The 26568-nt window shown below is 48.3% G+C and overlaps 2 protein-coding genes across 7 annotated transcripts in view; one reads left to right on the forward strand and one right to left on the reverse strand.

Annotated features, from left to right (window-relative positions):
- The window catches only part of SH2D3A (SH2 domain containing 3A), a 32406-nt gene extending 13549 nt beyond the window's left edge, over positions 1-18857 (reverse strand). The window contains exons 1-6 of one of the 3 annotated variants that reach the window (XM_035140376.3): positions 18442-18857; positions 13738-13904; positions 7377-7490; positions 5480-5904; positions 4151-4248; positions 1044-1606 (exon numbers count right to left, since the gene is read on the reverse strand). In XM_035140376.3, the coding sequence (XP_034996267.1) occupies positions 1044-1606; positions 4151-4248; positions 5480-5904; positions 7377-7490; positions 13738-13743 (1206 nt within the window). In that variant the 5' untranslated portion in view covers positions 13744-13904; positions 18442-18857. Of the gene's footprint in view, positions 1-1043; positions 1607-4150; positions 4249-5479; positions 5905-7376; positions 7491-8576; positions 9011-13737; positions 13905-18441 lie in introns of those variants that run through there. The other 2 variants (XM_088658806.1, XM_088658805.1) reach the window with 2 other exon arrangements.
- A 1836-nt stretch (positions 18858-20693) lies between these two features.
- The window catches only part of VAV1 (vav guanine nucleotide exchange factor 1), an 80910-nt gene continuing 75035 nt past the window's right edge, over positions 20694-26568 (forward strand). For 2 of the 4 annotated variants that reach the window (XM_035141112.3, XM_088658549.1), the window contains exon 1: positions 25012-25309. In XM_035141112.3, coding sequence (XP_034997003.1) covers positions 25106-25309 — 204 coding nt within the window. In that variant the 5' untranslated portion in view covers positions 25012-25105. Of the gene's footprint in view, positions 20835-24980; positions 25310-26568 lie in introns of those variants that run through there. The other 2 variants (XM_088658548.1, XM_035141111.3) reach the window with 2 other exon arrangements.

Raw genomic sequence — 26568 nt, forward strand, 5'->3', positions numbered from 1 at the left:
AGGGAAGAGATTCTATTCTGTATTTTGCTGAAATGTCCGGGGAAATCCTGATGTATGTCGAAAGTGTAGATTTGTGGGGTGGGGTGGGGGGCAGAGCTCAACAACTTCGGGCAAAACTAGAAAAAGCCCCCCTCCCCCAAAAAAGTATAGGATAGGGCTGGGAGATATGGATATATCACCCAAAACTGGTTTGAAATCCTTATCATGATATCATTTTCATAATTTTTGACCTGGCAATATATCGCAAATCATGGTGTGTGTTTGTGTGTGCGCGCTATTGTAAAAATCACAATGTGGGGAAAACGGTGAAGCCAGCCAATGCCTCTCCATAGTTCCATTCTCATTTCAGATATTATGATATATCAATATACACAGTGGTGCCTCGACTTATGAATTTAATCTGTTCCGAAGGCACCTTTGTAGGTCGAAAAATTCGTAAGTCGAAAAGCGCCATTGGAAACGCGATTTCCCATAGGAATGCATTGGAAACGGAAAAAATTGTAAGTTGAAGCAACCCCATCTAAAAATTCGTAAGTCGAAAAAACCCTATCTAAAACCGCCGCGGTTTCCGTTCAGATGTCGAGAAATTCGTAAGCGTGCGGTGCGGACATTTGCCCCATTCGTAAGTCGAAAAATTCGGTTGTTGAGTCGTTCGTAAGTCGAGGTACCACTGTATTGATATGTTTAGCTGGTGATATATCACAATATTGAAAACCAGATATTGCCCAGCCATAGTACTGAGCTGGAAGCCAGGTCTCCTATTTAGCCCCTGCCCCATTGCACCCCCTACCCAAAAAAACGTCCTGGCCGAAATATTTTGAGCACCAGCCACAGCGGCGGTACAGCAGAGAACATACCGCAGATCAGCATTCAAGTCCCACCTCAGCAGTGAGATCTCAGGACAAGTTTGGACAAAACCAACCATCTTATAAAAGGCCAAAAATGTGCCATACTTGAGGTGGGGGCAGGAGATTGCAGGAAAGAATGGTAAAGTGAAAAGCTGTCGTCGTGTCCCCCCCCCACCTGCTGCTGGTCTCCCTCACCTGGCAGTCCACCTGGAGAATGTGAAGGGCAGTTGCCTGGCCGTCGTGCTGGGCAAACAGGTCCTTGAGGCGCTTTAGGGCACTGGGCTCCAGGGGTTTGTTGTCAGGGGCCAAGAGCAGCGACTTGAAGTGGCGAGGCTGGAAGGAGGAGGTGGTCTCTACCAGGGGCCATTCGAATCCTGGCTCCTCGGCAGCCACCGCCGTGTGGGGGAGGGTAGAAGGTGCCCCGTCCGTGTCCAGGAACCCAAAGGATGTCTCTGTGATGTAGGCCTGGCCCCGCCACCGTTCTTCCTTCCGTAGACGTTCCACGTGGCTCCCAGGGCCTTCGGGAGCCTTGGGAACCAGTTCGCAGTAGTCGCTCACCAGCATGGACGGGGCCCTCAAAGGTTTGGGTGGAGCCTTGGAGTGGAGCCGCCCCTCAGAGCCGCTCAGTGGCGGACCTCCCAGTGGGCGAGGCTTCAGGGCATTGGGCCGCAGGACAGGGTCGCTGCCCGTGCGGAAGGCAGGAGACAGGGGAGCTGGCTGGCTCCGGTCCTGGGCTCCAGGTGATGTTTCTGGGCTACCTGTGGGTCAGAAGAAAGAACAGGCGCTAAGTCCATGCAGTGTCAGGGACTGGGCAGAGGAGGAATGGTGGAGAACGCTTCCCCAGCCTGAACCTTCCAGAGGAGAAGAAGACAGTTCAGAATTACAACAGGGCTTTGGAGGAAGATGAGGTGGAAAGTTGGGAAATAATGGGAGAGGAGGAGGAGGAGGCAGAGCCGGAGCAGCTGGCTGACACGTTATCACTAGAAGAAAGCATTCCAGATCCGCCATCTCCCAGAACCCGGCGAGACTTAAAAGTAGGAGAGCAAAGCGCTCAGCAGTAAAGGATCCTCAGCGCCACCCATAGGAGGAAGAGGAAGAGAAGGGGAGGGGAGGGGATATTTGCTCGGGACAATGCCATTATTCCAAGAGGCTGCATTCCCAAGCTTTTCTCTGTAAATATTGAATAAAAAGTAGATGGTAAGGACTTTTCTTTGTCTTATCCGTTCCTGGCAGGGTGGATAAAAATCAAGGTGTTTTTTTAAAAAAAAATTTAAAAATTGTTTGTTTTTTAAATTTAAATTGGATTTTTAAAAAATTTAAATGGGTTTTTTCATTTAAATTGGATTTTTAAAATAGAATTCTTTTGGATGAAAAATCTTTCTAAAGATGGTTTTCTATTTAAGTTACATTATAGTCCAAAGGCTAAGGATTTGTTTCAAGTTTTTCATGTGTGCTAAAACTCAGTCTAAGTTTGTTTGTCTGTTTTAAGAAAAAACAGTTTAACCACATCAATTAACAAACATGGATACATAAGTTATAATGTTATTGTTTTAGTTAAATAAATTGTTTAAATTGATGTTAAGGAAATTATTGTTTTTCTCCCTGCTCAATAAAGCACAGCAGAAAAGTTGTCCAAATATAAACAGTTAACGTATTAAACCTCACAATAATTTCATAATTATCTGTCTATGTATTTCTAAGTCTTACTGACCAATGATTTAAATTGTGATTTAAATCGATTTGATTTAAATCAAATCCACCCTGGTTCCTGGCAACCTGCCATGGGGGTTGGTTCCTCCATAGCTGCCAAGTTTTCCCTTTTCTCGCGAGGAAGCCTATTCAGCATAAGGGAAAATCCCTTAAAAAAAGGGATAACTTGGCAGCTATGGGTTCCTCTGCAGGCTGACAGGCAGTAAGGGAGCTCTCAAATTAAGCCCATCAAACCCAGGTCATCATATTTGTCGTTGGCCAATGATGCTGATATTCAAATATCCGAATCTGGGTTATCATAGAGCTGAAACGGTGCCCACTGCTTTACCCAGTCAGTAGAGCATGAGAATCTTAATCTTAGGGTGGTTGGGCAAAAGATTCCTGCATTACAAGGGGTTGGACTTGATGACCCTTGGGGTGCCTTCAAACTCTAAAATTCTATGATTCTGTGACCCAGCTGTCCTTTTTCGATTGGAACTCATTCCAACAGCAACAATTGCTGTTCTCATACACCTCTTCTAAATAGATAAGCAAAACAGCCCAGGGAGGGCTGTTCTTCAAAATCCCAAGATTTACAACTTAGGAAAAAAAATCCATGATTTACTCTGGTTCTGAAGTGTGTTTGCGGTTTGGATTATTATTTTGTTGTTGTGACTGCTCTCAACCCATTAAATTAGGGTGTTTTGGGGTTGTTGTTTTTTCATTTGTAAATGCCATGATTTTTGAACCGAAGAAAAATCTCCTTTTGCACGAAAAAATAAAAAGTGAAACATTGCGTCTGTTTTCAAGCTGGATGACAGAAGGTAAAGGTAAAGAGGTTAAAGACCCCTGGATGGTTAAGTCCAGTCAAAGGTGACTACGGCTTTGCGGTGTTCATCTCACTTTAGGGTGAGGGAGCTGGTGTTTGTCCACAGACAGCTTTCCAGGTTATGTGGCCAGCATGACTAATCCGCTTCTGGCGCAATGGGACACCGTGACGTGACGAGAACCAGAGCGCACGGAAATGCCATTTACCTTCCAGCCACAGCAGTACAGTGGTACCTCTGGTTAAGAACTTAATTCGTTCCGGAGGTCCGTTCTTTACCTGAAACTGTTCATAACCTGAAGCACCACTTTAGCTAATGGGGCCTCCTGCTGCCGCCGCGCCGCCAAAACCCAATTTCTGTTCTCATCCTGAAGCAAAGTTCTTAACCTGAGGTACTATTTCTGGGTTAGCGGAGTTTGTAACCTGAAGCGTTTGTAACCTGAAGCGTTTGTAACCCGAGGTACCACTGTACCTATCTATCTACTTGCACTGGTGTGCTTTTGAACTACTAGGTTGGCAGGAGCTGGGACAGAACAACAGGAGCTCACCCCATTGAGCAGATTCGAACTGCTGATCTTCTGATCAGCAAGCTCTGGACAGTGGAAAACATCCCAGAAAGCTGATGAAAACTTAACGGCTTGCCTCTTTTAAGTCTAGTAATAGCTGCACTGTTTACCCACCTCCAGTCTAGTAATAGCTGCATTGTTTACCCACCTCCAGCACTACAAATAGAAGCTGCCTTGTGCCGAGTTGCTGATCTTCAGCCTAGCATCTCCACGTCACTCACCTGTCAGCAAATTGCTGTCTGACTGGGCACCATGCAAGGACGGTTTCCGGTCCAACTGATCTAGACTACTGGGGTCGCTTCCACTTCGATCTTTTGTCCTGGGGTGGGGGCAGATAAGAGGGAAATGACTGGTTGACCAACCCATTCCAGCCCCACCAACGCCACCTTTCAAAAACCTGCAGGAAAGCCAGTTGAATGCATGGCCCAGCTGCCAGATAATGCTTAGACTCACATACAAATGGAAATCGCACTGACAAGGCTTCAAGAGCCGCAACACAAGGCAGGACTATTCACACATTTATCCCAAACTTGGAAAGGAGGGAGGGGAGGAGGGAGCACGCGTGCCCAAGGCCATCTGAAGCACTGAACTATGGTTTGGCCTTACGTCTGAACAAGACCAGGGAATTGCTCGCAGCTATTTAGACGTAGGTCGAAAAGTGGTGCTTCCTGTTAATAGCAGCTAATTGGAAAACGGGTAAAGTACCATCTAAAGAAGAATGGATTAACAAATTAAGTGAGTACCTCTTGATGGCAAGACTGACGGCAGCGGTAAGAAACCAGTCCAAACAAAAATTAAGAAATGAGTGGAGAAGTTATGATGATTACATGAAAAAATACTGCTCGAAAGAGGACATGCAAACATGCGTTGATTAGGAGATATGAAGAGAAATATAATAATAAGCAGAGTGGGAGTTAGTTTTATTAGTATTATTCTAGAGTCTCAAAGTAAATAAATGCACGAGTGAACATTAGAATTAGAATAGAAATGGAAGTCGGGAAAGTGGGGGGGGGAAGTAGGGGAAAGGGTGGGAAGAGGGGGAGGAAATGTTCTGTTTTGGTATATTTATCTATATGCTTTGTTTTGCTTTTGGATATTCTTATAATTTCTGTCAAGTTTTGTAATTTTTCTTTATCGGTTTTCTTTTTGTGTTATGATTTTGTAATGCTTTTAAAGATTTGAAATAAAGATCTTTTTAACTTAAAAGAAAGAAAGAAAGAAAAGTGGTGCTTCCTCCAAGTTGGCCTGCTTAAATCAACGGGATCTCCAGATGTTGTTGAACTACAACACCTATCATTCACCCCTAACCAGTACTATTTTTCTAGAAAAAGAGGTGCCGAAACTCACCATGTACAACACCTCACCTGAGAGATGGTGGAACTGAGTTCCGGCTGGGGGGAAAAAGCCCTGCCCCTAACCATTGGGCCATGCTGGCTGGGAATGGGAGTTCCATTAGGCACTGGCTTAGATGTGCACCACAAGAAAGCCAGGCCATGCCCGCCATCACAACCTCCCCCAAGACAAAGCTTCCACAGAAATTGTTTGCTCACCGAAGCAAGCTCCCGTCTCCCATCTCCTCCGCATTTGCAGCTGCACGGAAGCTGAAGCGCCGAAGGGGCACCCTGTCCTCCTTGCCTGGCCCCGGGGGTTGGCCAGTGTCGCTGTACCGCTCCTTCAGCCAGCGGAGGGGCACGCTCCTGTTGACAGGGCGGGACACCACGGCTCCCGAGGCATCCGAGATGGCCTTCTGGTTGCCCACGTAGAAGCGCACCAGGGCGGGAACGTTGTCAAACTGCTCCTGCTCAAACTGGAAGAGGGTGCGGGAATAGCCCTTCCGGGGGCGCAGCACCACGCGGATGATCTTGAAGTGCAGGGCCTGGCCGCCCCAGCGGCACGACAGGACGTAGTCGCCGGAGCTGGACCGTGAGTCACGAATGAGGAACTCTCCATCATCCTGCAGTAGAGACTCTGCCTCCTAAGGCCAGAAAGGAAAAGGAGGGGAGAGAGAGAGAGAGAGAGAGAGAGAGAGAGAGAGAGAGAGAGAGAGAGAGAGAGAGAGAGGAACTTGGTTTGCGGTTGGAGGTGGCTGGGGGGGAGCAGGGGCAAAAACAGCATAGCAAGAAAGGAGAGTTGTCTAGCAGGATCCAAGTATCCAAGTGTGCAGAGGTACTGCAAGTCCATTGGCAGGAGACCAAATCTTCTATAAGACACTCATACCTTTGACAGCTATATCAATCTCCCTTCTGGGCCAGATACAATATGCACCCATCAAAGCTCTTCCGTTCCGGACAACTATTAAAGGAGACAGGGCAGTCTCGAGCAGGTCGCGCGCCCTGATGCTGAGGGGCGGAGAGCGCTCCGGCGCCCCCGCCTTCGCAGGGCGTAGCATGGTTTCCGCGCGGCTGTGCGGCGCCCGCCCTACTGGCCCGGCGCCCTGGCGCACCGCACCACCAGGGGTCTACCTAGAGCCGGCCCTGAAAGGAGAGAACCTTGCAGCTACTGAACGCAATAACCCCATAAGGGCAGTGGTTTTCAACCAGCGTGCCGTGGCACCCTGAGGTGCCTTGAAGGATGGTCAGGGGGGCCGTGGGCAACACTGTCCCTCTCTCTTTCCCTCCCGCCTCTGATGCCCTCTTGCATGTCTCTGCCTCCCAAAGGCTTCCACATCTGTTTGTTGCAGCACCCCTGGCTACAAGCTCCGCAGGCGGATGGTGCCTCTGGGAGGCACCTCTCTTGTGGGGGTGGGGGGACCCAGCTCACAGACCAGGAGTGGCAGCAATGGCTGCCCAGAAGACTGCTAATGAGAGTGGAGAGGAGGCTGGAGGAACCCTCCACAAGGGCGGGTGTCTGAAAGAGAGAGGCTGCCAAAGATTGAAAACCACTGCCATAGGAAATCCACAGTGGGAAGAGGAGATTTTATAGGTGACTGTTTGGGTCCCTTCTAACTCTACAATTCTATGATTCTTTGACCCCCCCCCCCCTTTGAGAGGACATGGAATTTGCAGCTTCCGCATACTTTGGAGGCACAGAAACACCTTCACCTATGATTTCACCACCACTGTGCCTGCTCTCTGTGCTGAAACAGCTCCTCTTCTTTGTTCAAACTTCCGAAAGAGACAAAGAGGATTAAGATAGCTTTGTAAAGGGCTTTGCGTTGAGCAGGACAGGCATGACAGAGTACTACCATCGTGCTGAGTTCCACTACATTTTCTATTGCATTTTATTGTTTCGTTCAGCTGTGAACCACACAGAGGACTTGGTTGACAGACGGGAAAGAAATGGCACAAGTAATCACAAATACATCGGGAAAAGCAGACCTTCGCCATTCAGAACAGTTTGGGGTACTACCGGCAAATTTCTACACTTTCCAAGAGTTAAGAGACAGTACCAGGAAAGCATTGTTAAGTTCTCCTCCCACTCACCACCAAAGTATCCGTGGGCTATTACCTGCCGTGGCAGACAGCCGTGGTACCAGGCGTGGCTGCGAAGTTGCTCGGGGCCCAGTTTCAACTCCTCTTCCAGCTCCTTCCTCAGCTTCTCCCCAGCCAGTTCCATGTTCTTCTGCTCGGATGCCAAGTGGTTTAAATTGGAGGAAGAAGGAAGGAGAAGGCGTTAAACCAGGCAAGGGGCACAAGACGTAGAACAGCGTCTAAGCTGTGTATAAGAAAATACCGATGTACAATGTAAATAGTTCACACTGTTCGTCCAGGTAACTCGTAGCTTACATGCATTTAAAACTTGTGCGCATTCAGCTTTACACGCTTGACAAAAAAAAATTTAAAAGGGGATCGAAAGCAGGTAAGCATCTGGAGGAAAAAAAAGACTTTGGCAATCTCAGCACCCTTGAACGCAATGTGTTTTGACTATACACAATTTTGGCTTTGCCTGCCAACCCCTGCCTAAGTTGAGAGTTGCCTGCATAAGTAGATTCCAGCAGGGCATATTTTTGCGAGCACTCCAGTTGGAGAACAGCCTTCACCAAAGATGTCATGGACTTTGAAGACACTCAAACTCAGAATGCAAGGAAGAAACGTGCTAAGAGGAAGGCAGGCTTGGCAAACCCACACTGTGAACTCCCACCCGGGAACCAATGTCCCCACTGTGGAAGGACGTGTGGGTCCAGAATTGGCCTCCACAGTCACTTACGGACTCATTGTTAAAACCGTGTTTATGGAAGACAATCTTACTCGGCTACGAGTGATCGCCAAAGAAGAAGATTGGTTCAAGTGCCCAAACTAGGACTGGCAGATCCACTCAGCCTTGAAGCTCAGTGGGTGGCCTTGGGCCAGTAACTCTCTTATGTCTCTGTCGAGCCTACCTCACAGGGTTGATGTGGGGATTAAATGAGGGGGAGAACCGGGTGCACCATCTTGAACTCTTGTGGGATATAAATGCCAAAAAAAAAAGCATTACAGAGTTGTGACCCCAGCATGCTCTGCAATGTTGCAAGAGGTAAAAGAGGTGCACTCCTAACCCCTCCATTTAATAGGGCACCTGCTTAGGATAGCTAAACTTCTTTTCCCCCCTTCAAATAATTTTTATTAAATTTTCCAAATAAACAAACAAAACAAAAACAATTTTTTTTAATACAATTCATCTTATGTTCACCTATCTCAGTTCGTTTCGCTCTGCCGAGCTGTGACTTACCTCCCTACCATCATTCGGCTTTATTTCTCACTCTTATCTCGCAATTCCTTTTTACCCACATTTTAAACCAGTTCGTAGGATTTATTTCAGTCCTGCAAGTGTCTTTAAACTTCTACAGTTCTTCTCTATATAGTCAATGAATTTACTCCATTCCCTTGGGAACTTTGTCTCTCCCTGGTTACGGATCCGGCCACAGGTCAACTTTGCTAACTCCGCATAGTCAATCATTTCCGTCTGCCACTCCTCAATCGTCGGTATCTCTTGTAATTTCCATTTTGGGGCTAATAAAAGTCCTTGCCGTGGTTGTAGCATACATAAATAATCTCTGGTCTCCTTTTGCTATTTCCTCTCCCATTAGTCCCAATAGAAAAGCTTCAGGTTTTTTGGAAAAGGTATACGTAAACATCTAAACAGCTAAACTTCTTGGGTTGGCCCTGCAGAGAGCAGGGCAGGGAAGATAACAGCAACCAGCAGCTTGGAGCCATGACAACCTACCAGAAAGAAACAAGCACTTTCTCCTTCTGGAGCTGTTTGCCTAGGGATGGAATTAACCATTAACAGGAAAGGAGTGTTGGAAAATAAAAGCAGCGTTGTCTTCAGAAGCAGGCTCTGTGCAGGTGAAGAAACGGAAGCCCAAAAGGCATGACATGAATCCCTTGCCCAACAAGCTGGTCAACATTTCCCAACTAAAATCACCTCTCAATCTTAAGTCTGCACGGCCATGATCAGTAGCGCCATTGTTCATAGGAATCTGAAAGACCGCTCAGTTCTGACCAGAATAAGAGAGTTGCCAACCCAACCAGAAAGCGCATTTTCAAAAGTCTCCTAAACATTTCCACTCCAAGCAACATTCTAGCTGGGTGCCCCCATTGTACCACCTGAATTAGAATCTCGGTTAGAGTTTTTCTTCTTCCAAGAAGGCAACAGTGCTGGGGAACTCTGATGCTGCCCCCATCCTCAAATCCAATTAAATGGGCTTCATTGTATCTGCACTCTCTCTTACTTGGAAGTAAAGCACTGGGATTTCAGACACCGACAGCCTCTTCCCCTCCCTCGACCAGTGTTAGAAACTCAGATATATAAGCTAATCGCCAAATGGCACTTTAAACCTAATGTCAGGGGATTCTTGCGACTACTCTCGAGTAACGACGCTCCTCATGTCACTTTTCCATAATGTGTTTATTGGTGCCTCTATTTACAGTGAGCTAGGTGTAGAAACATGTCTTCTTACTCCGATGCAGAATCCGGAAGTGCCCCCCCCCCCGGCGTGAACGCCCCCAACATAAGTCGCGGGACACTGAATCTCCTCCCCTTTCTTCTCTTTCGTAATTCCGGAACCGGCGAAAATGGTCTGCGTTCCATGTTTTCCCTCTCCCCCTTTTCCCCTTCTCTCTCCTCCCGCCTGTGGAGTCTGGGCTCTTTCCTCCTGCCTGAGCCCTGGCACTCTCTCTCCGTGTCCTGACTAGCCTCCCCCGAGCCTGTGCTACCTTCGCTGCTCGGGAAGGAGCTGCTCTTGATGATAGGGGGAGGTACTCTGTACTCTCTCCCCCTTACACCTAAGTTATGATCGCCACAACAGAATCTCTAGGCAGGTTTTGTTTTTTACAATGGAACTTACTGTTATTATTATTAATCTTATTTCTATACTGCTTTATATTTTAAAGAAAAAAAATCTCAAAGCCATTTACAACACATTAAAACAGGGGTCAGCAAACATTTTTCAGCAGGAGGCAGGTCCACTGTCCCTCAGACCTTGAGGAGGCGGACTATATTTTTGGGGGGGGGGAGGGGAGGAATGAACGAATTCCTATGCCCCACAAATAACCCAGAGATGCATTTTAAATAAAAGCACACATTCTACTCATGTAAAAACACCAGGCAGCCCCCACAAATAACTCAGAGATGCATCTACAGTGGTACCTCGACTTCCGAAGGCGATCCGTTCCGTGGCGCTCTTCGGAAATCGAAACCTTCGGAAGTCGAAGCGTCCATTTTGCGCATGCCCAGATCGCGATTTTGCACTTTGCGCATGCGCAGATCACGCGCGTGGTGAAAATACTTCCGGGTTAGAGGACTTCGGAAGTCGAGGCACTCGTAAGTCGAGGTACCACTGTATTTATCTATATATATATATATATATAAATGTAAAAACGGCATGTGGGTGTGTTTCCACTTTTCACCGAAACCGCTTGACCGATTGAGGTGAAATTTTGACACAACATCACATGCGAATGTCCGAAGGCTATAGGAAAGTTTGCTAAGACAGATGTGTCACCTACGCCACGTAAAAACCCCAAAACCCCAGGTTTCAAAACTCACAAATCATATGAAAGTGCATGCTGGGAGCACAGGAGAGGTTGCAAACCAGTGCCCTCTAGCGACGGCTACACTGGTACTGCACCTAGGAAAGCTTCCCTCTCCACAGCATCTTGGCTCAGCTTTGCAGACTAGGCTGCTTTCCAGACTAGGTTGAGTGGAGGTGGGGGGTTGCCTGGGTGGGGGGTGGGGGGAGGAGGGGGCTGGATAGGTCAGGACAGGGTGGGCCCAATCACAGGGATGAGCCGGGGGGGAGGAGGGGCGGGATAGGTCATGGGTCGGAACAGGGGGGGGGGAGTCACAGGGATGCGCCTGTGCGTAAAACAGGGAGACTCTGAAGGTGAGGGGAGTCTGAAGGGGGACTCTGAGGCTTCATTTAACAGAACCATAGCAACGTGTGGCACGGCCAGCTAGTTTTAAATAAAAGGACACATTCTACTCATGTAAAAACACACTGATTCCTGGACCCAGGGCCGTCTTAAGCCTATCCAGCGCCGTGGTTCAGGGATGCCGCCGGCGCCCCGCCCCACCCCTTTCCCAGCCGGAAAGCCAGAGCCATGCACTGCCTTGGGGACGTGCGCGCACATACACTTCGTTCAAGCAGCAAGCAGCTGCACCTCGCGAGGCGCCAGACCTGTTGCCGCTCTGTTGTCATTGGTGCGGCGGCAGTGGCGGCGGCGGGGACCAAGCGCCTGGGAAGCGCCCAGAGGAGGAGAGGGGCAGCATTTCTCTGGGAAAGCGGTGGTCACGCCCGCCAGTCTCCGCACTTGCCGCTGCAACTTTGCCATCTGCTGCGGGGAGGATGAGGAGGGGGGCGCGCCAGCATTTCCTGCCCACCACCTGCTGACCAAAAAAACAAAAAAAAACACCCCACCCCTCTAGAAACTTGCACTGTGCCACAAGGAGGGGCTTCTCCCCACCAACCCTCAAGAACTTTGCGCGGGTGGGCAGGAAATGCCGGCGCACTCCCCTCCTCATCTTCCCCGCAGCGGATGCCAGGAGTGGCTTGGCTAGTGGGGCACTGGGTCGCCCGTCATCGAGGGGGATCTCAAGTGGTAGCAGCGGCCCGGGCAGGGATGCGCAGTGTGCACAATGCGAGTGCGCACGGCTGGTGGTGCTAACTGCCTGCTAGCACCTGGAGTTTGGCGCCGCAGCGCCCCTGGTGGCCAGGCGCCTTGGCGCATTGCGCCACCCAGCCCAGGCCTAGAGCCGGCCCTGCCTGGACCATCCACGGGATTTAAAAGGCGATTGGGCCGGATCCGGCCCCCAGGCCTTGGTTTGCCTACCCATGCATTAAAACATAAGATAAAACAATAAAACAATCCAGAATAAAACAAATTCAAACTTCAGGGGAAATATTTCAGATCCTTCTCTAAGTGACATTTTGCTTTCCCCATATATTTATTTGCCTACTGAATTTCATATAGCTGCCCATAGCAGAAGGACTTTAGGAGAACAGTGTGGTCTAGTGGTTAGAGTGCTGGACTAGAACCTGGGAGATCAGGATTCAAATCTCCACTCGGTCATGAAGGTCACTGGGTGACCTTGGGCCAGTCACAGCCCCTTAACCTCCCTCACAGGGTCGTTGTAGGGATTAACCGAGGAGGGTGGTGAACCATGTACTCCTTGGAGGAAAAGGTGGGATATAAATGCAGTAAATAAGCTCTTCTGCTTAAGAAAGCCAAAGGGGGCAGCCAGACTGAGAGGCCAGTCACCAACCTGGCATCCAGAGATATCCACATTGTCGCAATAGGACCCGTTCCAGTAGCAAAACACTCCTGGCTAATTTCTAACACTGCTCTTCCTGGCCCACGATGGTGAAAGGAAAATGTCAGAATGCCAAGTGGTCTCTTGGGCTGCGCAATGATCATGCACATGTTTAGTGCACTCCTTTGATCATGCACATGTTTAGTGCACTCCTTTGTGCTGCTCATAGCAGAGCTGGGTGACCTGCAGCTCTCTAAAACATAGATTGTGGAAATCATAGAATTGTAGACTTGGAAGGGACCCCAAGGGTCCTCTAGTCCAACCCCCTGCAATGCAGGAATCTCAGCTAAAAGCATCCATGACAGATGGCCATCCAACCTCTGCTTAAAAACCTCCAAGGAAGGAGAGTCCACTGCCTCTAGAGAGAGACCATTCCACTGTCAATCAGCTCTAACTGTCTGAAAGTTCTTCCTGATGTTTAGTCAAAAACTCTTCTTGTAGGTTGAAGCCATTGGTTCGAGACGTTGTTGGATTCCAGCTCCCATCAGCCCCAGACAGTGTGACCAATGACCAGTGGTGATGGGTGCTGCGGTCTGGAGGGCAAACACTAAGCCAGGGAGCATTCCCAGCACACATTCTACTCATGTAAAAACACCAGGCAGGCCCCACAAATAACCCAGAGATGCCTTTTAAATAAAAGGACACATTCTACTCATGTAAAAACAGCAGGCAGGCCCCACAAATAACCCAGAGATGCCTTTTAAATAAAAGCACACATTCTCCTCATGTAAAAACACCAGGCAGGCCCCACAAATAACCCAGAGATGCATTTTAAATAAAAGCACATATTCTACTCATGTAAACACGCTGATTCCCGGAATGTCCACAGGCTGGATTTAAAAGGCGGTTGGGCCGGATCTGGCCCCTGGCCTTAGTTTGCCTACCCAAGCTCTATTCTCCCTATTCAGATACAGAAGCCCACAACTGAACAGTTTTGAGTCCCGCATTTTCTAGCAGAAAGGGAGCTGAACTCACACTGGAAGGTACCATCCAAACACTTCCCCTGGATTTTTCTTGGGGAAAAGAAGACCGTTATGCATTTAAAAAGGAAATAAATCAAGTAAAAGGTGCGACATACCATCATCTCCTAATAATGGCTTGATGAGGAAAGAACTTCTCCGGTGGTAGATGTGTCTCTATCTCCTCCAGAAACATCGACAATTTGCACGGAAAATGACTTCTGACCAGTTTCCCATTCGCCAGCTTCTGAACTGCCTTGCAGCCTGCTGCCACTGACTCTACAGCCTGCATTAAAACAAAACAAAAAACACTTCCTTTTAAAGGGGCAGGAAAGGTGATGACAAGATTGAGATTACAAACTCACTGAGGGGGAGGAAACCGATGTCACAAAAGTGTGTCACATACAACCAGAAGTCCCCTCTGAACTCATCCACCTCAAGAGGGGGGAGAGGGAGAGGGAGAGAGATTAACACACTGGTTTAAAAGAAGATAAAAAAATAAATTACAGAGAAGCACTACAATCTCACCTCAAGCAAGGAAGACTTGGGTAAGTGGAGTAAAGAGAATGAGGGGAAAACCTCGGAGGCTTGCAGCAGATACTGGGAATAATGTTTTTTTGCTTCAGCAGACATGGTGAAGGTGGCAGAATCGACTCTTTCAGTCTAATTTGATTCAGCAAGAATGGCTCCAGCCAAAATAAACTCACAAGCAAGCCTGAGGCATCAACCTGGAATGCTAGGGAGAGAACAACTGAATAAAATGGCCCTGTGCCCTTTTAAACCAAAAAGCAAGACACTAGATGGGGAAGGGGGAATTGCGCATCAGGCTTGCCTACCTTGCTCCCATCTCAGAATAAATTTATCCAGGAGTCTGTCACTCACAGATAGATGTGAATAAAGGAATCCCAAATCGCGAACCCCTCCTCGCATGTACACACACCGCCATGTGCGCACGGACAGCCAACTTTGCCGCTGCCAAGCTAATAGGCACAACTGTTAAGGTCCACCAGCTGGTCAGAATCAACACAGAAAGAGGCCAGGGTGAGCCACACAATAGAGAGGAAATGCTCCCGTCCAGTGGGTGCTTCCCCTTCCGCCCCCCCTCAAGCTTTTCTCACATTGTTCCCGGCACAGGACCCACACAAGCAACAGCTTTGGAAATCCTTTGCAAGAGCAGCTTGACTTAGGGAGGATTGCCAGAGGCACAGACAGACAGACAGACAGACGGACAGACAGTGCTTCAGGCCAGATGTGCTTTTTCCTGGAGAGCACTTAAAATCTACCACCCTGTCTCAGGCACAGCTGATACAAAACCACAACAAAACCAGACACTGAAAATAGCCACAGCAGTGCTTACCGCTTTACACAGACCCCCCAGAGGGAGGTCCAGCCACACCAATCCAGCCCTGCAATTTGATTGATCCCTACATTGCAGGGGGTTGGACTAAATGACCCTTGGGGTTCCTTCCAACTCTTATGATTCTTCAATTCCATGGGGAGGATGGTCATTTCTCACTAGGGTTTGATCATTGATTCCAAAGGTGTTTGCTTCAAAAAGAATCTATCCTGAAGACAAGGGAAAGGGAGACATCCTTCCTATAACCTCAGGTGCTCTGGGGTGTGTGTGTGTGTGTGTGTGTGTGTGTGTGTGTGTGTGTGTGTGTTTAAACTGATCTGTAAGTTCCTCTGGGAGCCCTTCTGAATGAATGAATCCATGAAATGTCCAGATGCATCCCTGACCTTTGTTTGCCCACTCTCAGCTCTCCAAGGTCCCCTTGCTGCCTCAAAAGACACTGCCCTCTATGCCTGGGACTCCCTCCCAGAACACCTACACAACAAGTCCAACTCTCTTCCTTCTTTCTAATCCCTCCGCAAAGCACAATTTCTCAATGAAGCCTTTGGCACAGCCCCCTCATTAATGTCACATTTACTAATTGAAAGCATTTTACTCTGCTCTTCCGACTGAAAAAAGCTCCCATTGTAACTGAGCTAGCAAATACAAAATTATACCTCCAAACGGCAGCCACCTCAACTAGAGGGCCTTGCAGAAGCGAAAACAGTGGTTCCCAAAGTGGGGTGGGTGTTCTGGGGGGCGGGGAGAGGCAAGGGAGAGGCAGGGGCCCCGGGAGGTGTCAATGCCCATCAGTCTCTGAAAAGCTGGCATCACTGGATCAAGTTCATTAACATGGTTGAATTAATCAAGCTAAGTAGTTTAATTTGAATTTTGAATAAATGTGCAACTGATTGTCCCTGCAGTGGTACCTCGGTTTACAAACACAATTGGTTCCGGAAGTCTGTACTTAACCTGAAGCGTACTTAACCTGAAGCGAACTTTCCCATTGAAAGTAATGGAAAGTGGATTAATCCGTTCCAGACAGGTCCACGGAGTACTTAAACTGAAAATACTCAAACCGAGGCATACTTAAACCGAGGTATGAGTGTGTTTTGAATTTTATTGCGTTATTATCCTCCTGAGTGGGTTGTGCAAACTTCCATTCTGAAATATTGTTTTTATATGTTAAGGGGCACTGCATGCAGATGAGTTTATGGAAACAAGGTGGTGTTGGTGGGGTGGCCTGAAAAAAACAGGAGGGTCTGGGGTGTCATCGTCTTAAGAGCTCCATGAGTCATTTCTTCTTCTTGACAAGGCAGTGGCATGAAAGAGAAGGCACTTCCCCAATTTTGTTATTTATTATCTCAGTCGTTCCACGGTTCATTGCGGTCACGGCCCTGATTGCGGCTAGCTGAATAAGGTTCCCGACACAAACTGTGCCACTTCACTGATATGAATTAACTACCCACTAGCCACAAATACTCTTCCTTGGAATCATAGAACTGCAGAGTTGAAAGGGACTCTGAGGAACATCTAGTCCAACCCCCTGCGATGCAAGACACTCAACTCAAGCATTCATGACAGATGGCATCCACCCTCCAAGGGAGTCCACAACCTCCCAACTCACGAGGGAGTCTGTTCCACTGTCAAAGAGCTCTTTCCGTCAGAAAGTTCTTCCTGGTCTTTAGTCGGAATCTCCTTTCTTGTATCTTAAGGCCATTAGTTTGTCTCCTACCCTCCAGGGCAGGAGAAAACAAGCTTGTTCCCTCTTCTCCCCTTTAGATATTTGAAGATGGCTGTCGTATCTTCTCTCAATCTCATCTTCTTCAGGCTAAGCATACCTAACTTACTCAATGGTTCCTCATAAGGCTTGGTTTCCACACCCTTGATCATTTTGATCGCCCTCCTCCAAGTCATGCATAAAGACGTTGACCAACCATGGGCCCAGGACCCTGCGGCACCTCACTTGTCACTTTTTTCCACATGGAGGCACAGGTTAATTCTGTGTCCAGGGCGGCTGTCTACCAGCTCCATCTGGTACGCAGGCTGAGACCCTACCTGCCCTCAGACTGCCTTGCCAGGGGGTGCATGCTCTGGTTATCTCCCGCTTGGACTACTGCAATGTGCTCTACATGGGGCTACCTTTGAAGATGAGCCGGAAACTGCAATTAATCCAGAATACGGCATCTAGACTGGTGACTGGGAGTGGCCGCCAGGACCACATAACACCGGTCCTGAGAGATCTACAGTGGCTCCCAGTACGTTTCCGAGCACAATTCAAAGTGTTGGTACTGACCTTTAAAGCCCTAAACGGCCTCGGTCCTGTATACCTGAAGGAGCATCTCCACTCCCATCGTTCAGCCCAGACACTCAGATCCAGCGCTAAGGGCCTTCTGGCGGTTCCCTCATTGCGAGAAGTGAGGTTACAGGGAACCAGACAGAGGGCCTTCTTGGTAGTCTGTGAGACGCCCTCCCAGCAGATGTCAAGGCAATAAGCAACTATTTTACTTTTAAAAGACAACTGAAGGCGGCCCTGTTTAGGGAAGTTTTTCATGTTTGATGCTGTATTGTTTTTATTCTTCTGTTGGAAGCCGCCCAGTTTAAAATCCATTCTACTCAATTATGCCATGGGGCAAATTCGGGGCCATATCATTACTAGCAGTTTCTGAATGTTGTCCAATTCCCTTCAACCTGCAAAAGTTGTGCAGCCCTTGGGTGGTGGTAACTTTGTGTGGGGGGTTCGTCTTCGTGTTGTGTTTTGAGGGGGGGGGCAGAGGGACACACACACACAAACACGCCCACCTTGCAAAGTCAGGCAAGGACGCTGCTCCACAACTCTGACAAAAACTAAAGCTGGAATTTGGCACACGGAATCCTCACCGCGGCAGGGCCGGATTTAGGCTGGATGAGGCCCTAAGCTGCTGAAGGTAATGGGGCCCTTTATATGTCCAGCTGTCCTTTGTCAACAACAAATTGTGGCTGTTTTTTGTGTTGAATATATACTATATGGTAATTTATGGACCTAATAGTTACCTAAAGCCATCTGCACATAACAAAATATGTATTTTATCAAAGTAATTGTTGAACTGAAATACAATTAATAAGTTAGTTAGTTAGTTAGTTAGTTTTTTTATATTTTGGACATTTACATCCAGTTTTTTGTTCCTTTAAATTTTTTTTGGGGGGGGGCAAGAGAGTGGGGCCCTAAACTATAGGTTGTTTAGATTATATGTAAATCCGGCACTCCACGGCGGCGAGAAGTGCGCGCCGCGAGCCGAGCCGCGAAGTCCCGCTCCCAAGTAATAGAGACCAGGAAACTGCGCGCTCGGTGGGAAAGGAAACGCGGCCGCCCGCGGCGCGCCGCCTCCGCGCGCAGCCCATCTATGGGAGCAGAGAACCAGCTCCGTTTTCTGCGCCTGGAAAAGGCCAGGCGGCCCAGAAGCCTAAACCTCCGACGCTTCAATAAGCAGAAAGAAACTCAGAGACGTACCTTTCCTCCTTCGGGTGGGTGAGGCCGGCGGCGAGGAGGAGGAGGAAGGCGCGAACGAGTGGAGCGCGGCAAGCCCCACCTTTTCAAAGGTGGGGACCGGGGAACTCCCCGCCCCAAGGGAGCCCGGCGGCGGATTCCCGATTCCCGCCTGCTGGGCGACGGCTCTTCTGGAAGCGAGGCCCGGGCGCCGCTCTCGCCTTTCCTGCTCGCCGTCGAGCCGCGCCTGCTGCCTCCTCCCTGCGGCTACCTGCAGCCGGGGAGGGGCTTCCCCGGGCGCGCTTCGCCTTCCGACCTCGCCACCTGCTGAACCCGAGCGGCGGCTCTCCTCCAGACCTCGCCGGGCCCGTCCGAAGCGGCAAACCCGCTGGCGACTCCCCGGCGCGCGCAGTGTGCGCTCCTGGGCGCAGTAGGAGGGCGCGGGGGCGCGGAAGAGGGCCTGGAATGTCCCTCCGCGGGGGGGTGGGGGGTGGAGCACCTCCTAGTTATGTCAGTGCCGGAGTTAGGTATAAGTTAAACAAGCTATAGCTTAGGGCCCCACTCTCTTGGGGGGCCCAAAAAAATTAAAGGAAAAAAAACCTGGTTGTACATTTCCAAAATATAAGATACAAAAAAACAAATAAAATATAACCTACATACAGCAACAGTGTTTTGTGTTGTGTAGGCTCTTATGATGTAAGTAATGGGCCCCCAATCTTTTTAAGTTAGAGCTTAATAATTATTTCATTATTAATATACTTCTTCTTAATTGTATTTCAGTTCAACACATACTTTGAAAAAATACATATTTTGTTATGTGCAAATGGCTTTAGATACCTATTAGGTCCATAAATTACCATATAGCATATATTCAACAACAAAAAGTGACAATTTGTTGTTGACAAAGGACAGCTGGACATAAAAAGGGCCCCATTGTCTTCAGTATCTTAAAGGTAAAGGTATCTTAGGGCCTCATTAAACCTAAATCTGGACCTGGTTATGCTTCACAATTATTGAATAAACTTGAGTAAAATCGTGCGGGGGGGGGAGGTAAAACCCACCCTGCATAATCAATTGCAAGACACACCATTTGAATGGCAATGCAAATCTACTTTTGGGGGGGGGGGCGAAGGGACCTCAGCCCCTAGGAGTTGGCTCCTGTGCTTCACATGCCTGTATTTCTTTTCTTTTTGTAATTCTTTGCTCTTTTTGTCCTGGATTTGGTTTAATTCTGTCATTGCTGTGGCTGCTTCTGGTAAAGAATCAAACCTCGTGTTCAGTTCCGTCTGGTTCGTTTTCAATGGGAGCATTAATTATTTCCAAGAGCCTATATTTCATAAGTTCCTTTATGGCTCCTTCTTATGCTGCATTATTCTCCTCTTAAGATCTTGTTACTATTTTCTTTCTCCAGCAAGCTTTGTGTTAATGTCCTTGTTGAAGTCTAATGTCCAAATCAAGGGAGGTAGTAGTACCTCTCTCTTCTGCTTCAGTCAGACCACACCTGAAATACTGTGTCCAGTTCTGGGCACCACGGTTTAGAAAGGATGTTGACAAGCCGGAACGTGAGCAGAGGAGGGCTACCAAGATGACCAAGGGTCTGGAAACCAAGGAGAATGAAATAAATACAAATGCAATGGGTCTTATTCCCAGGTAAGTGTACATACTCCATAGCAGCCATCCCCAATCTGATGCCTTTCCAGACATTTTAGAATATAACTGGAGAGTACCAGGCTGGGGGATGCTGCTATACAGGTCTATGCAGACTTCTCAGACTACTGGATTCAATGGGACATACTCCCAGGTCACTGTGTAGAGAATTGCAGCCTAAGAACTTCATTGGGTCTTACTCCCTAGCAAGTATCACAGAATTAAAAGGTGTTTTTTTAAATTTAAAAAACCACACACAATTGCTTAGAGTTTATATCCAATGCTAATAGCTAATAGCTAGTTTCCAGGGTGAAACTGCTGTGATTCCCCCACCATGACTGCCTATAAGAAGCACTTGCCACTGAGGCTGGCCACTATTCCAGGCACCCCAAGGTGTCACAGCACACTGGTTGAAAACCCCTGTTGTAAGGCCTGGGGTGCCTTGAATGATGGTCAGGAGTGCCGCGGGCAACACTGGCCTCTGTCCCTCTTTCCTTCCCTCCCTCCCTCTGATGCCCTCGCCCATCTCGGCCTCCCAAAGGTTTGCACAGCTGTTTGTTGCCCTGGCTACAAGCTCCGCAGGCGAATGGTTCTCGGGCTGGCCAGGGGGTGCTGGTTGCCCTTGCTGTTGGGAATGGACAGACAAGCAGGAGGCCAGGCAGAAAGGTGCTGTGCTGGCCTTGTGATCCCTGCCTGGAGCTGAGTGCCCAGTGCTGAAAGGGAGCCTTTCCGCCATGCAGGCCCAGCAGTGCCCACTGCTGCCTGCCCAGGTAAGGTGCTGGCCTCATCTTCACTTTTGGCCAGTCTTTGTTGGGCCCCTAAGGCTGGGGGCATCCTCTTCCCAGGCCCCTGTGGGGTAGTGTGAGGAGGCACCTCTCTTTTGGGGCAGGAGGGGCAGCTTAGAGACCAGAAGCGGCTTCCAAGGAGCGGAGAGAGGAGGCTGAGAGAGGCTGCCAAGGGAGGGTGTTTGAAAAGGGGTGAGAGGCTGCAGGCAAGGGGTGACCTAACTGGGCTCCTGAGCCCCACAGAGGTGCTGCAGAAAGAATGTACTTGGTCAAGGGAGCCGTGGACTCAAAAAGGTTGAAAACCTCTGCTGTATATAATAATATATTCCTCAAGCTGATGAAAAAGTAAACATTGAAGATTGACCAGAGGAAGAGCTCAGCTTCCCACCTTAAAAGGATATGAAGTATTCCCCAGCTCTTCAAAGCTGAGATCTGCTCAAACGGGCCACTGCATGCCTAGTGTTTGAACCTAGAAACACAGCAGTAGTTCTTCTTGGTCCTGGTCCTGCTTGAACCCAGCCCACTTTCACATATGCCAGTGCTATCACAAATACCGATTCGCTCCCGCCTTGCCTTTTCAAGCTATTACATCCTCTTGTGTTTTAAATACTTTGCTCTGATGACTCAGCCCTAGAGAATGTCTTCGCCTGGATACTTAGAATATTTTTCTTAAACTCTGGTATACATTGCTGTATTGAAGGCCTCAGTAACATCTCGCTTCTTAATAAGGAACAACCAAAAGGAAGGTACTCTTTTGATCTCACCCGTTGCAAGTCAGATTTGAATAATTCTTGAACATGAGGTACACATTCACGTTAAGCAAAGCTCACATTTTCGCTGAGGCTCTTTTTCAAAAGGAGAAATCTTGCTAAATCAGCTGTTTGGTATGGAGTGGGGAGGTAGAATTGAACCCAGTCTCTTGGTAAGCTGAGCAGCTGATTGCAATAGTTTATCTTTTTTATTTCAAATCCAAATCACTTTATTTCAAATGTATTTATTTTCAATACATTTTTTTATCAACAGTGGGGCTGCATCTTTTATTATTTATTTATTTCAAATATTCATGTCCATTGTTAATTTCCACCTTTTCTTCTTAAAATACCAAGAGGCCCCTTCTCAGCTCAGAACCCGGATGCCTAATTCAATATCCAATAAAACCAAATACGGTATCAAAGAACACTTAAGTGTGAAGATTTTGGCAATAAGAGGGGAAAGTAGTTTAGGAATGCGGAAAGCTCACAAAGGAGTGGAGAAATTGATAACTTGATAATTTTGAAAGGAGAGTCTGTGTGGCTAGGGAGACTTTACCATGTTAATCAGTACATTTATTGTCTAAAATGAATAAATAGTCAATAATTTGGAAGCCTAGGGGCTTTCTGTTCCCATGGGCTTATTGTAGGACCTTACACAATTTACCTTGCTTCAGTTTCCATCCTATAAATGCAGTGGAAGTAAGGATAGGCAATAAAAGATTATAAATTGCATTTGCATACTGTACTGTATTTGCCAGGCTTATTCCACAGGTGGCTGGGTGGGAACGCAGCAGAAAGGTTGTTTGTTTGTTTTTCTGAAAAAGGTTATGATTGGTTTAGATGGCACAAAAGCTCTTTTCAAACTCCTGGACCACTCTTCTGAGTTTGACCTATGAGCAACAAATTATGCATTTGTTCTGTGAAATGAAGCAAGAACACTGCCCAGCCTCAGCGTGTGTTTTTTTTTTGGGGGGGAGGGTTGCTACCCAAAGCAGTTGCACTGCACCATCCAGAATGCTGGCTGGAACTCCAACATCCAGCCCCTCCCCCAGTGCCCCTAAAAATTCTGCTGTACCAAGAAGCGACATTGGTTGCTTGTGCCCAGCCTGCCCAGCTGGGTCCTGCAAGCAGAACAATGTGAATGTCAGCTGAAGCTACAGGCCATTTGCACATCCCAGATTAAGTGGAGGAAGCTGCTTTATTGTTAGCTGCCAGGACTGCATTTTATGGAGCAGAACGACCTCTTGTGGGTGCATTTGGTAAGAGGGGGAAGTTTTGTTCAAAAGCAATGCTCCAGTTCTGACACTCTACAACAGGCATCCCCAAACTTCGGCCCTCCACATGTTTTGGACTACAATTCCCATCTTCCCCGACCACTGGTCCTGTTAGCTAGGGATCATGGGAGTTGTAGGCCAAAACATCTGGAGTTTGGGGATGCCTGCTCTACAAGCTCTGAGGTCTTGTTAGGCGCTTGCTGTTTTCTGCTCTGTTATACGCTACTGTATTCTGTTTTATACCCAGGACAAATATACTGTATATATATACCATTTACCACTAGATGGCAAAGTCAAGGAGAGCTACATTGTGCTCAGCACCTGCTCCCTGCTTAACTGCTTCGCTCTATGAGCACTGATTCTTCATTTTTCATGAAATTTACTGTTTGGTTGTTGAAAACCTCAGGAGAACTCTGGCTGGATTGCAGCATTACTTTGCTCCTCTGGGGGAGATTGTAGCAGGTGCTGTCCTGACCTTAACTAATTTCCCTCTCAAGAATACTGAGGCAACGCAAACTACAAAGATGTACCATGCTCTTAATAATTCCCAATTCATGCACTTTTCTATAGCTAGTCTTAAGACTGCACATATATAGTTTGCGTCTTGTGAAGGCTCCTTCCAGCAGCTGGTTAGGCCGGGCCTTTTCTATGGCCACCACACCCAAGGCCAGGGGTCAGCAACCTTTTTCAGCTGTGAGCCGGTCCACCATCCCTCAGACCATGTGGTAGGCCGGACTATATTTTGGAAAAAATAATGAACCAATTCCTATGCCCCACAAATAACTCAGAGATGCATTTTAAATAAAAGCACACATTCTACTCATGTAAAAACACGCTGATTCCCAGACCGTCCGCGGGCCGGATTTAAAAGGTGATCGGGCCGCATCTGGCCCCCAGGCCTTAGTTTGCCTACCCCTGCCCAAGTCAGTGGAACTCCCTGCCTCAGGATTTGGCTGCAGCTTTATGATTTCATACCTTTTTTTTGCTCGTCCTCTTGGTTTCAACTTTGTTTTATTATTTTGTTGTTTGCTCTCTGCGAGAAAAGCAGGTTTAAAAGGCATTTAAATAAAATGAATGTTACTCGGTCCAGTATACCTAAAGGAGCGTCTCCACCCCCATCGTTCTGCCCAGACACTGAGGTCCAGCACCGAGAGCCTTCTGGCGGTTCCCTCATTGCGAGAAGCCAAGTTGCAGGGAACCAGGCAGAGGGCCTTCTCGGTGGTGGCGCCCGCCCTGTGGAACACCCTCCCATCAGATGTCAAAAAGGAAAGCAGCTACCAGATTTTTAGAAGACATCTGAAGGCAACCCTGTTTAGGGAGGCTTTTAATGTTTAATAGATTATTTTATTTCATTTTTCTGTTGGAAGCCGCCCAGAGTGGCTGGGGAAACCCAGCCAGATGGGCGGGGTATAAATAAATTATTATTACAGTGGTGCCTCGCTTAACGAATGCCCTGCTTAACGAAATTTTCGCTTAATGAAAGGTTTTTTCTAGCGGAGGTTGCCTCGCTAGACGAATTCGTTTTCGTCTAGCAAATCACGGTTTCCCATAGGAATGCATTGAAATTCAATTAATGCGTTCCTATGGGCAAAAAAAAAATTCAAAAAAAATTCAATGCATTCCTATGGGATTCGCTAGACGAATTTTTTCGTTATAAGAAAAGACCCGTGGAACGAATTAAATTCGTCTAGCGAGGCACCACTGTATTATTATTATTATTATTATTATTATTATTATTATTATTATTATTTGCCCCCAAGCACCTCAGGGTCTACAGACTCTTGTATTTTTTTAAAAAAAATGTGTACGCTGCCAAGAGAGGCAACATGAAATATTTTGGTTCCTGGCTTTGTACCCCAAAATGTGTCTACTAAGGCACACCACCTTAGCTGGGCCCTGTCAGAAAACAGCTCTACCCATGGCTGCTGCTAGAAAAGAGAGACCTTTATAGCACCCTGAACTCCTGGCAAAGAATTGAGCAAAATTGAGTTAAAGCTAGGCTTTTTTTTGCTTCTTCTTTGGCACCTCCTCCTCCGGGGTGGGGTGAGGAAGTTCCCCAGCCCCCACACCGCCCCTTTTTCCCCCTTTGTGGTCTGGTGTCAGTTGCAAAAGAGGAAGCTGTCGCCTGTTGCAGTTTCGCAGCCACCAGGAAGGGTGCTGCTGGTGGCAGTAGAAAGCGGCCCCGGCACAGCACCCAGGAGCTGCCCCTTGAGTGGCGTTGGTGGTGAGAATGGAGCTGTGGAAGCAATGCGCCCGCTGGCTTATCCAGTGCCGGGTGCTGCCCCCCAACCACAGAGTGACCTGGGAGGGTGCCCAGGTCTGCGACTTGGCCCAAGCCTTGCGCGATGGCGTCCTGCTCTGCCAGCTCCTCAACAACCTCACGGCTCATGCCGTCAACTTGCGGGAGATCAACTTGCGCCCCCAAATGTCCCAGGTAAGCAATGAGGCAAGGGAAAGAGGGTCACGTTGCTTGAGCAGCAAGGTCTCTGTCAGTGTCTGCGTCGCTGTGAAGAAAGAGCAGGGTCTCTCGCAACCAGAAATTCTCCAGGGGAGGTCGTGATGCTAGTGCTGGTCACTGAGGGCATCTACAGCTTCTCCGACTTCCCCATGGACGTTTGTGGGTCAGGATTTGGGGTTTTAGCATCTGAATAATTTGGGGTAGAGACAGGCAGGTGTCAGAGGATCTAAAAAGGTAAAGGTAAAGGGCCCCTGACCATCAGGTCCAGTCGTGTCCGACTCTGGGGTTGCGGCGCTCATCTCGCTCTATAGGCCGAGGGAGCCAGCGTTTGTCCGCAGACAGCTTCCGGGTCATGTGGCCAGCATGACAAAGCTGCTTCTGGCGAACCAGAGCAGCGCACGGAAACGCCGTTTACCTTCCCGCCGGAGCGGTCCCTCTTTATCTACTTGCACTTTGATGTGCTTTCGAACTGCTAGGTGGGCAGGAGCTGGGACCGAGCAACGGGAGCTCACCCCGTTGCAGGGATTCGAACCGCCGACCTTCTGATCAGCAAGCCCTAGGCTCTGTGGTTTAACCCACAGCGCCACCTGGGTCCCTTGTCAGAGGATCTAAGCAGCAAGAATTAGAATAAAGAGCAAGGGAATCGAGTGTGGCATTTATGATTTATGCCACCAACCTACGCGAGCTGTGGGAGCGGAAGGGGAGAGCATGCGATGAAGCGCACCGTCCATCAGCGGGTGCATGAAATCCACCTCGTCTTTGTACGCTGAATCTGGTGGGAAAAGGGTTAACCTACCTCTGAGGAAGTCATTGCTGTGTGATCTTGCATGTGTGGGTGGGGAAGCATTGGTCTGCCTGTGGCTGCTGTGCAAAGCAGGGGTGGGGAGGGGTTTCAAGGTGCACAGTGGTGTGTAGATTTCGCTTTGACTGTGGAACAGGAGGGCTGATACCTCTACTGTGTATGTGCATGCGTAGAGATGCGGTGAAATCGGCTGGTGGAAATAAGGAGGAAGTACGGAAAGGGGTTATGCAAGAGTGATGTGGGACATATACATATGGAAAGGCACAAGCCTAACCTAAGGCGAGGTTCCATGACCGGCATGTGAACAGCCATGGCTGCAAGCAGCTGATATGGTCTGAGAAGGGCCCTGCATCCACTCAAGTCAAGATGTAAGAAGGGAATGTATACAGATCTGTGTGTAGATCGTATTAAATTGAGAGAGTGGTTTCTTTGA

This window comes from Zootoca vivipara, chromosome 15 (assembly GCF_965207765.1).
Source record: "Zootoca vivipara chromosome 15, rZooViv2.hap1.1, whole genome shotgun sequence".
Classification (NCBI taxonomy): domain Eukaryota; kingdom Metazoa; phylum Chordata; class Lepidosauria; order Squamata; family Lacertidae; genus Zootoca; species Zootoca vivipara.